The sequence below is a fragment of the Protopterus annectens genome, chromosome 10.part0, assembly GCF_019279795.1.
Source record: "Protopterus annectens isolate FY-2018-M chromosome 10.part0, PAN1.0, whole genome shotgun sequence".
Lineage (NCBI taxonomy): Eukaryota > Metazoa > Chordata > Ceratodontiformes > Protopteridae > Protopterus > Protopterus annectens.
Genome location: NC_056744.1, coordinates 1,153,379,125 through 1,153,391,128, shown reverse-complemented (window position 1 = coordinate 1,153,391,128; position 12,004 = coordinate 1,153,379,125). Strand labels below are relative to the sequence as shown.

The 12,004-nt window shown below is 40.2% G+C and overlaps 1 protein-coding gene across 5 annotated transcripts in view; it reads right to left on the bottom strand.

The window, feature by feature from the left end:
- The window catches only part of LOC122813528 (elongation of very long chain fatty acids protein 4-like), a 442,023-nt gene that overhangs the window by 369,582 nt on the left and 60,437 nt on the right, over window positions 1–12,004 (bottom strand). For all 5 annotated transcript variants that reach the window (XM_044085897.1, XM_044085895.1, XM_044085898.1 and 2 more), the window contains exon 3: window positions 8,875–9,062. In XM_044085897.1, the coding sequence (XP_043941832.1) occupies window positions 8,875–9,062 (188 nt within the window). The remainder of the gene's footprint in view (window positions 1–8,874; window positions 9,063–12,004) is intronic.

Here is a 12,004-nt window from a genome sequence, read left to right as displayed (position 1 = left end):
TGAATTTTGGAATGTCCAGGTATGTGTTCAAAATCGATAAATCCAGTATTGGCCACCAGGCCTTGTCCTTTCTGGCTACCAAGAACAGTCTTGAGTAAAAACCTTGTCCTTTTTCCTGTTCTGGTACTGTCTAAATAGCACCCATATCCATGAGGGACTCAACCTGTTTCTGTGCCTCTGCCCATTGGTTTTTTGACAGATCTGGCCAACCATTTCCCATTGGCAGAGTGTGGAAATGGAATCTGTATCCCTGTGATACGATGTTTAGTACCCACTTGTCCTGGGTTATTAACTGCCAATTTTGAGCAAAAAGGTGCTAATTTTCCCCCTATGGGTGCTGCCAAAAGATAAGTGCTTGGTGTAGGCAGAGGGAAGTCATTGGGATTGCTTTCTGTAGGTTTGCTCTTGAACTCCTCCAGATTTGGAGGTGGATGCGCCCCATTGCTTTGACCTGTATGAGTCTTGCGCCTGGTACCTGGAACCCTTAGGGCATCTGGATTTGCCCCTTTGAGATCTGTCTGACACAGAAAAGGACCAATTTTGTTTTAGGCCAGTGTCTATTGAATCTTGGTGGCTAAGTCTAACAGTTTGCATAGACTTAGCTTTGTCTTCCATTTTCTTTAAAACCTCTTCTGCCTTAATACCAAACAGAGAATCATGCTGTAAAGGGGAATCTAGCAATTTAGCTTTGACATGAGCAGGCAAATTTTGTTCCTTTAACCAGGCATGCCTCCTAATCACAGATCCAGTAAATGCGGCCCTGCAGGAGGCCTCTAAAGAATCAAAACCACATTGTAAAATATGCTTTCCAACTTGTTCAGCTGCATGCAATAATTCCTGCAATTCTTTATTTTCTGCACATTCTGAAATCATCATTTTCTGTTTGAGCAATCCCATAACATGTTGTTGATACTTAAGCATACGAAATTGACAGTTTAAGGCCCTGATTGCCAAGGTTGCAGATGTATAAACCTTTTTTCCCCATCTGCCCAGTGCCCTTGAATTTCTGTCAGAGGGGGTAGGATTTTTTGCTGTTGAGGCCTTAACTCCTTTTGGTCCCTGTGAAATAGTTTCAGGATCGGCAGCAGGGTTTCTAAATAAAAATTTATGTGAGTCAGGGACCCTGCAATATCTGTCAGGCTTACTGGGAGCCGGAGGTAAGGAGTCAGGGGTCAAGCCTGACTCCGAAAACACATCATCCACAATGTCTAAAACAGGGGGAATGGCCAAAGGCTTGTGCTGAGGGAGAAGAAGGAAATCCCTGAGCCTCTTTTTTGATTCTGAGAAGTCTTGACTCTCCCAGTGAAAATGCTCCCTCAAAGTATGCAAGGTTTCTCCAAATGAATAATCCTCAGGAGAAGATGCCGATGGAATAGACTCCTCAGCATCAGAATCCTCATAGGGAGGTAAAGATAATTCCTGATCAGAAGAAATAGAAACCTGATCTGAAGATTCATAATCAGTGTCTTGCCTAGGCCTCTTATCTGGAGGGGGATGGGTACCCCTGATCAAGGTAATAAGGTCTTCAGCCATTTTGATAATCTGTTTTTTAGGCATAGAGGCCTGTGCACATGGCTCGTGCATCGTTTTTTAGTCATAGAAGTTGCTTTTGCCTTTGATTTTGCAGCTGTCATTGGCTTGATATACAAATGTTGAGGTCTGAATACACCCTCAGAAGCCGGTGCCTGCTCAGCGGCTCCGGACCCATCAGAGGGAGATACACCCGTCGGTCCAGTACCTTGAGTATCTTGCGGCATGCCGGACTCCACATGGGTGTCAGTAGAGGCCTGCGACTCGAAGTTAGCCGGTATCACGGGCTGCAAAAGTGCCTCACTGAGTACCAGCGAACCAGAGACTGGCTTAGGAGCATCTTCGTCGTCGGTTTTGGATCTCGACTGCCTTTCTCTGTCCTTTTCTTTGCGTTTTTTATGTACTCTGGTAGTCGGATTGCTATCCAACAACATTTCTGGGTAGCTAAATCTGTTTCCAAAATACTTTGATGCAAAAATATACAGATGCTTAATAGTGCATTGGTTAAATCTAGCACAAAACTGACAGTCAGGCACGTTGTGATCAGGGCCTAGGCAAGGAATACAGTATAAATGGAAATCCTTATGAGGTATTTGCTTCCCACAAGTAATAGAAACTTTTTCTGACATCGGTAGAAAGCAAGAAAAAAGTTTCCCCAACGGGGTACTTAGCATTAGTGAAGACTTCGGTTCTGAAACTCAAACTTGAATATTTCAGGAGTCGGCCGACCGGCACTTGCGAAATGCTTCTGCTTTGGGCACCGTGCGGCAAGAAAGACTAAAGAAAATGGCGTCGGCTGCATGTTTTTATACCCCTGACGACCTGATGTCATGGAAGAGAAGACAGCAACCGACGCAGGACCCAAGACTTTGGAATTCAGGCCGACTGAAGGCAACCTACCAGCAGATTACCCAAATGTAATGACTGCAACAGTGAAACACGAAGAACATCAGCCAGCACTGTTATCTGAAACCAAAATTCCTAGATGTCACTTGTCTCCCAAAGAGATGGCAAATCACTACAAACCCATCATGTAGCATTTAAAATACTTACCATTATAAATTCTCTAACATTTATATAATCTACATCACTTGTTATAACACATCAAACTCATTTTCATGCAGTATAATAAAAACTGCAACAATGTGTTATACCCCTTACTATACAGGCAGAATTACATGCTTGTCCAAACACATATCACACCCTTGTTGACCCAGTGTTGGTGCACAAATTAAGATTTTAATCAGCAATTATTCAGTAGACAAGTATCATCTAACGTTGTATGAAATAATCAAAACTCAACTTTGTCAGATGTCTTGCAATGTCGGATTTAATTCCATCCAACATAAAAGCAGTCACAACCCCTGGTCATACAACCTTTGTTACAAGATTAGCTGCCAATTCATTTTTTCATCGAATAGTATAACATTGATCCAATTTTGAAGTACATTTCAAGATATTAATAATAAACATTCAGTAAGTAAACACTATCATGCATTTCATAACATAATCAAAGCATCATGTCCGTAATCAAAGAAATGTGTAACGAAACAATCAAACATCCCACTGGGTGTGAAAAGTTTTTGATACCCTGATGTTGTGCTATTCTTGTCCTGAAAATCATGAAAGCCTCGTTCATGTTCAACTGACTGTGTCAATGCTTTAAGTCTAGCCTGAGCCAACACTTTACTCAATAACTATTCTCTTTATCAAATTCACCTGCTACACCTCCCTTCTCTCATAAAACTTACCCTGAATGTCTGAGAATCATACTCTCATGTAGTCAGCAAATCTCCTTGTGAGTCAATAAAAGTCTTACATCCCTGAAGAAAATATACTCTAAATAATGCAGGATTACAACAAACTGAACTTCAGTTTCCCCAGTCTATACTTCCTTATAAACATAGTGAACAGTGGCTGCTTTAGTCTTTATCAAAATATCTCCCACCACTTGTGTCTTTCCATGTCACTACAACAAAATCAACACTTGATCTTTGATCTTGAAGGTCTCAGAATGAAACAAAACTTGCCTGGCATAGTCAGCTGCTATTCTTCAACCAAGCATAAACACAAGGTGAGCCCACTCTATCTTCAGTTGGCTCTTTTTCAAACCAGTCTGGGACACCTCCTTTTACTGCACTAAGGTAACACAATCCAAACATTCTTCCTTTTCAAGAATGACTTTTCTATAACCATCACATGTGAGTTAGTTATCAAGTCATCTCCATATTGTGATGACAAGCTGCCATATCTTTATGTAAGTTTAATCTCCATAAACTTGACAATGACAAGGACAATATCGGAAAAGTATTCTTCCTGCTACTGTTCCTTGACTTCCCTGTTTTTCCCTCAAAGACTTTAACAGCTTTGAAGTAAGAATATCAAATAGCTACACTAATGATTTGAGCTTTAATATCCTCCGGAAAGTTTTCTGATAACAACTAGGCATGCCTCCATATGACCATAATAGTCATAACAGCTCTATCAACAGCATCAACTGAATTAGTACTACACACTGATGTCTGAAAACCTAAAAATCAGATACTAAATTCTCCTCCTTTGAATCCATTCTTTCTGTAATGTTCTGCATTTCAGATAAAGCTGTGTTTGGACAGGATAATATGCGTGATAAATGTTTATGAGGTCCAAGTGTCAACACACTACAAATATAAACCCTCTTATCAAATCTGTCTACTCTAAACAGTTGCTATTGCCTGGCAAAATGTAGAATTTCTAGAGATACAGAGAATATCCCAGAAGGATCTGAAATTAAAGGTAAAGTAGGCTAGCAGGATCCGATTTTAGACTTATATAAGGATAATGGTTCTACTTATCAAATTTGTATATCAGATGAGATAATACATAAGCTGGTGACCAAGAGTTGCAATGTTTCTATTTCTTAGTCCATGAATTCTGGAGTATTTTGAAAGAAAGAAAAATCCACCCTTTAGATTCTGGGACTTTTAGCACTTGTTAAAATCTAGCCTTTGTTGAATACATTTCTGACAGAGGTTAAATATGAAATTATGCTTTTCTCCTATGTTGTTTATGGTGTCATTAAAATGGAGGTTTTTGTGTTTGAATCTCAGGAGACTGCAAAAAGTCCTCACAGTCAGAAATGATACACTGATGGGAGAAACACTGAGATAAAAAGGTGCGCGCACACTTTTCAGGAAACAGAAGAAGGGCTTCTCTCTCTCTCTCTGTCTCTCCCTCTGATTTTCTTTCTCCCTAAAGCCTTCAAAGGCATTGACTTAGGCGTGAACTGTTCTATCAGTCATCATACGGATTAACATCAGTCCCCAAACTTTCTCAAAAGAAGTCAGGACAATCTCCTCTAACAAGCCATAATTTCTGAAGGTATTTCTAGCCTTGCCTGGCCACAATGGAAATCCATGGGTCAGGCTCTTAACTGAAAAAACAATCCTTGTAAATACCTTCATCTTTTCCATCATCTGAAGAAGTCTGCTTGACTGTATATCTTGCAGACATTCACATCAGTACAACCTGCCAAACCATGAAAACTACTGAATTTCAGTTCCTGTTAATGACAGTCATTGAGGAAAAGTGCGTCTCAAAAGTAGACGTAAAAGAGCCTGCAATGGAGGCTAAAAGGCTAAACCCATGGCTACAGCCCAGGCAACCTGAGACTGATTATCAACTCTGGAAACTGATAAAGAATGTAAGTAGGATGGGTGTGCCCACCCTGTGGAGAAGTTAAGGTACACACACATGGGGCACACAGATGCCTTGATCCCCCTGGTGGAGACCAGTGAGACAGCAGTGTGTTGTACTTCTCAGGGGCAGTCAGAATATCCTGCTGATTTCAAGACCTTCATGGAAGTGAAGGGTCAGCAGCATTGATGACCATTGCATACCGCACCCATATGAGGATACCAATGTGTGTATGGGGTGGGAAATTAAAGGACAGCATAGCCCAGCAGCAGTACGACGCGGCCCCAGCGGCCCTGATTTCTTCACCATGAACACTGGTTAGACACAAGGCAAGTGAAATAGGTTTGACAGAGGTCCTGGGGTCACAATGTTCAGCTGAGAGGATTAAATAAATTAATACATAAGTAGTGGGAAATGTTCCAGAATTTGAAGAGGGTAGTACCTTACTTTAAGCACCAGCCAGTATATTAGCAGACATATTTCCACTATTAGCAAACAAATTTAGGTCTAACTTTACCTGGTCTGCTCATACTGTTGCAACCACTATGCCTGAAAAATTAGTTTCCCCTGAAATCACCTTGGAACAAGTCTTAAAATACGTGTTGAAGGCTAAAACTAAAGTTTCTAGGTGACCAGATAATATACCAGGTTACATTCTCATCAGTGCCAAGTATGCACTATATAAGGCCTTTACTTAAACAGTACAACCTCAGCCTGTCCCTGATGCCTAGAGAATAGCAACCTTGGCTCCTCTACAAAAGGGTGGCCCCTCAACAGACTCAGGTAATTATAAGCCTCTCAGCGTCACTAGCTGTATATGCAGTTATGAACATATCACAGCAGAACTCATTTATGCAGATATGGCAACTTAACTAATCTAGACTCCACTCAGTTTAGTTTTGTGAGGGGCATGTCCTGCTTAGTCACTCTACTAAACTTTGCTGACAAGGGTACAGTGGCTGTGGATAGTAGTCACTCTGTGCATAATGTTTATCTTGACCTGGCCAAGGTTTTTTTTTCTCCCATACTGATATTACTGAAAAGTTAGCTAAACTTAATGTAAATCCCTACACTGTTTGCTCGACTGCAAACTGGCTAGGCAACAGACCCCAGATAGTGAAAATTGCTGGTACCCAAAGTATGGCTGACCAAGTCTGTTGATGGCAGCAAGCTGGGCATTGTTATCCAGTCAGGCACCGATACTAAACTGCTACAGAGAGGACTGGAATATACACATGCCTGGTGTACTGAAAACAATCTAAAGCTAAACACAAAAAAAAAAGTGCAGTACAGCAGCATTCGGCAAAAAAGTTGTTCCCACATTGAATGTTACAAGTGGTACTCCTCTTGAAACAGACACGGTCATAACAGACCTGGCTACTTATATGGACTGTCTCTCTCTCTCTCTCTCTCAGTCTCTCATTCAATAATTATGTTTCCACGATAGTCAGAAAATCCTCCTGTATGGCCCAGTTAATTTCTAAGAGAATATCTTCAAGATTCAAATAAATCAACCTATCTCTGTACTCTTCCTTTCTCAGACTAATCATCAAATACAATGCCCTTTTTTTGTATAAGCAACTCCAGACATATCACAACTGGAAAAGCTTCAACAATTGTTAACCAAAAAAATAAAATTAAAGGCCGTAAATCTTTCAACTGTCTTGATAGATTAAAACAACACTTCTTATACTCAGTAGCCTACTAGATGCTCAAGGTGACCTGTATCTCACTTTTTGAGCCATGGAAAACCCAATCTTATTTGACCTTCTATCTCTTCATAAAACAAGTGAGTCTACAGACATCCATATTAGGGAACTAAATTTACACCAACAAATAAACAAGTACTACTTTGCCTGCCATTGAGGCTTCTTGATGACTGGATGGGTAGAGACAAATTTACACAAAGGTTAACATGTATGGCCCTGCTTGATTTTGAGAGGCTGGCACTACTAAATTACTCGTAAAGGGAGTTATTGGTTCATAATTTCATAGATTAGTACTAGGCTAGCTGCCCTTGTGGATGATTTTAAGCCTAGCCAATTACCTCATGTGAGAATCAAACCCTACACCTTGTGTCTATAAGATCAATACATTCACCATTATGCCAACCTCCCTCTAGTAAATTACCTGTCAGAAGTGGGATATGAACCCATGCCTCTATGCAGAGACCAGAATTCCCATGAACTGTGGAAGGAGATTAATCCTTGAGTTTGGCGCTTTAGACCACTTGGCCATCCTGACATGCACTTAAGAACTTTTAAGTGTGCCTACTTAATAGTGTGGAAAGGTCTTGCATGGTCCCTATGATCACTTAGCTGGTATTGTTGCTATGTTCCTCCATTCCTAAGCTATCTCCATGAAATATGTCTTTGATTTCAAGTTTTTTTTTTTCTTGTCAAAACAAAAGCTAATGCTCTGTGCATCCTCCACGGTCCCCTAATTAAGTTTACCATAAATATCACAATGTTTAACCTTATAATGAATGCTTATAAAAAAACACGCTGTAAATGTAAATCTTTAAGGGCTATTTGCCTGCCAAGTTGCATTTGATGTTGGGTTAATTTCCACTGACAAATCTAATGATCATAATGAAAAAACTGTTTAAATTAAAAAAAAAAAAAAAATGAGTCACTAGTACAAAAATGGTATACTGTGCAGTAAAAAAACTCTTCTTGTAAATTAAAAGAGTAATACTTGAACTGAATGCATTGAACAGCACTTTCAGCAATGTTGGACACAAGGAAGACAAGCACCAGCCTACAACATTGCTTGCACAGTGCAATACTCACACTAGCATCTCACAGGGAACGAACCACTGCTTTTGCAAATTCCTGCTCAGAAAAATGACACAATGAAGGTGGGTTTTACTCAAATGTTATGATTTGTGATTGCAGTGACGGTCCCTGAAGATGTCTTGCACACGCATAAAGTACACTGGGCCACATTCAATCAAGACTACACTAAATGTACACGGTATGTATTCAAGAACATTCCTACCACATTTTTTCTGGTTTCTAGTCACTCAAGAAATATTATACTATGTTTACATGTAGTCTACACTTTGTGGTAACCTTTATGATTCCCTGCCAATATTTAAAGTTGAAAGAAAATCAGTAGGAAAACTAAAATTAGGAGGAAGAAAGTGTGAGCTATGCCTTTGTTGTCTGTTCACTCGGAACGTTGTACACTTAGTGTAGGCACTATTGAATCCCAGGCAAAGTTTTATTTTCACTATTAAACAGATCTCCTCATGACAGCATCAAAGGCAAGTAGAAGGTACCCTACCTGATGTCATGTGAATAAAAAGTAACCATGACTATATATTCTCCACCCTCCTCCAACAGTACTGCACTTTACCGCCATCATTCATTTGTTCTCAGACCTTGCATGGTATGACAAAACACAGCATGCTGAAAGGGAGGTTGTTCTACCAAATGAACTGTGAAACAAATCAGCTAAGGGATAATTATGTTTAAAATTAAAGCCTATATTGCAGTACACAAACAATAAATTCAGTTAGTTACATTTTGAAGAATATGAAGTAATTTAATTTATTCAAACTATAATTTTTTAAATCCAGAATCACTCAGATACTACAAGCATTATCCTACAAAAAAAAAGAAATCTGCAAACAATGTCAAATGCAATACTTATGGTTTCTCCTACCTCAACAAACATGTATGCTGACAGACAAACCAAGGCAAAATTGTAGACAATCAGTACAACTCTCAAATTTAGAGGTTCTCGTTCCTTCATGAACCCTGGTCCAAACTTAGTGATGGAAAGGTATAAAATAAATATCAGTGACACAGGAACAGGGGAGTACACCAAAAACCACGGGTCTGTTCTCTTATCTGAAAGGAAATGAAAAGAAGTCACAATGTATGTATTCAAAGTATTTGTAATATCTGCGGATTCTCAAAACTGAACAAGCAATAATATCGTGACATAAGTAGGTGTAATGGTTAATTTGCACAATGTAGTGATCCAAAAGAGTCCACAGTACTACATTACTGAAACAAGCATTTTGATGCATCAACCATTGTATATACACTTAGATCATATACTGCAGTAGTAAAGAGATTATTTTAGTCATGTGAAATTAAGGAATTTGAGCCCAGTGCTTCAGAATGCCATCTCCGTGCTTCAGTTACTATATTGCAAGTATATAAACTTAGCCCAAATGAGTCCTGGCAGAGCTGCCTTCCTATGCATTACAGTATATTGCATTTAAGAACAGCTTGCAATTATACCCAAGGCCTGTAATAAACTAAGAGACACCACACACAAAAATATATAAAAAAAAAGATTTTGTTTCAAACTGAAGAAGCAACAGTAAAAAGAATGATGATGACTTTTTTCCTCATTACATGTTCTTATGACTAGGTATCACCCAACACTGACATAACAGAAATAGTAATGTCTTAAATCTTCAATCCATACTAACTTCAGTCCTTGTAACAGCCCCTCGTCCTAGCTGCTGAAATGTAGTGTGCTTGCCTCTACCCTGACGGGAGACCAAGTGTTATTTCACCCCTGCCTCTCCAAAAAGACCTGCCTGCTAAGCTGCCCCCTTGGCTTACCTCAAGTAATTTAAGGAGAGCTAACTGCTCGAGTGCTCAAACTACCCTAATGGAAGACCAAACTTTATTCCTAAATATACTTTTTTATTATTACCTAATCCTATTTTTCCCCCAGTCTACTCTCTCTGACCTTTCTACTTTCGTCCATATCCAGCGCAAGGGTTTTTGGAACTACTTACTGATAAGCAGAGTGCAAAAAAAACAAAAAAACAAACAAACAAAAAAAAAAAAAACAACTAAATTTAGCTCTGCCTGCTACGCTCAGGCTCACTCCACTCCCCTATCATATCCTACCCTCATTCCCACCCACCCCACTTACCCTACATTTAGTCTCTATCCATCCAAACCACTCCCTCCGGTCACTCCCTATTTTATCCCAAACCCTCCAACTGGCTTTATCTTCCTCCCAACCCTAGACAACTCCCACTAATCAGCCTAACCTTACCTCCATACTCTTTTCTTAACTTTTTATATCAACAGTACTATTAACCCTCTCCTCCCACATCATATCACTCTGCAAACAATTCTCAGACTATCTTTAGCCTATTTTACACCATTACACATCTCCTCCTCTGTTCAATTCTCCTCTCTCTCTCTCTCTGTATTTCTACCTTATACCATCACACTAACTTACAACAACCCTACCCCCACACTTACCTACCCACAAACACATCTCTCACCAGCATACTCTTTCCTTATAACCCCTGCTTTTTTCTGCCACGACGACACTCACCTATTTAAAATACAACTATTTCCACAACCCTCTCTTCCTTTCAGAATTAAGCCAAAGTGTCTCTGTTTTAACCCCTTCCGTTCAAGTCTAAAATATGTTATATTTAACAATCTACTTTCAGGTGACATTCACCCCAGTCCAGGACCAACTTCCAACTCCTTTTTCTGTACACAATCCATTATCCCCCTGCCAACTCCTGTCTCTGTACACAATCCATTACTCCCTCCCCCATGCTCCTCCTCTCAGACTAGCACCTTCTCTGCGACCAAATACTTTACTACTCCATCTCTCAATAATCAAAGTATGCTTAAAGTCACTGAACTACACTCCTGGATATCTCTTCACTTCCCTGACATTCTCACTATCTCTGAAACATGGCTAAAACCTTATCTTTCGGACAATTAAATCTTACTCCCTGGCTATATCTTTCATCAGGATAGACCCGTGAAAAAGAGGGAGGTATAGCAATACTGTACTTTGACCAACTCACCCTCTATCTTTCTCTCCACCTAATTTTCACCCAGCTGAAGTCCTCATACTAAACTGCAAACTGAATAATCATAAAAAGATAGCCATTGCTACCATCTATATTACCCACAGGTAACTACAGCCCTATCCTTGAACACTTTCTCTCCTGGATCTCAGTCTATTTTCTCTGAAACCATTATACTGGGTGATGTCATCATTGACTGGAATTTTCTGTCCTCTGTCTCTCCAAATGCCAGCATTAACCTTTTTGGTTTCTCCCAACTTATCACTACCCCCACTCACCTAAACATACACTCTGACTCTAGCACTATACTTGACTGGATCTTCACCTCTCGCCCATACCTCTACCACAAACCCTCTACACTACCTAATTCCCAAAGTGATCACCTCCCTATCTCTAGCCAGTGACACTCCATCAATGGTCCAAAACTTTTAGTTATGTACTCACCATAACTTCAGATGTTTGGGATCCATCTCGCCTACATTCTGACTGATGGGTTCGGAGCCGATCCTCGGCTCCGACTCGGCACACTTATGCCAAAGAGCGAAGTCTCTTATTGGCTGAGCTTACTATATCCCAGGATGCACCGCTACCAATCCCCCAGATCTAGTTTGTCCGCATACATGCACACACGCATGCACTGCTTATACAACATTGACAGATGATACAAGATAAAAAACAGTAGAACCCAAACCGTTCAATCTCTTCTGATCTCCAAGGCAGGGGGAAGGAGGGTGGGTATTAGGAATGTAGGCGAGATGGATCCCAAACATCTGAAGTTATGGTGAGTACATAACTAAAAGATGTTATGTGATCCTATCTTGCCTACATTCTGACTGATGGGACAGCGTCCCTAGCACCTAAATCCTGGGTGGCTCACTGGAAAACACTCCTGAGTACCGTGGAACCAAATGATGCTCGTCCTTTAGATGCCACATCCAATTTATAGTGGGAAATGAAAGTGTGCGGGTTGGACCAAGTAGCCGCAGC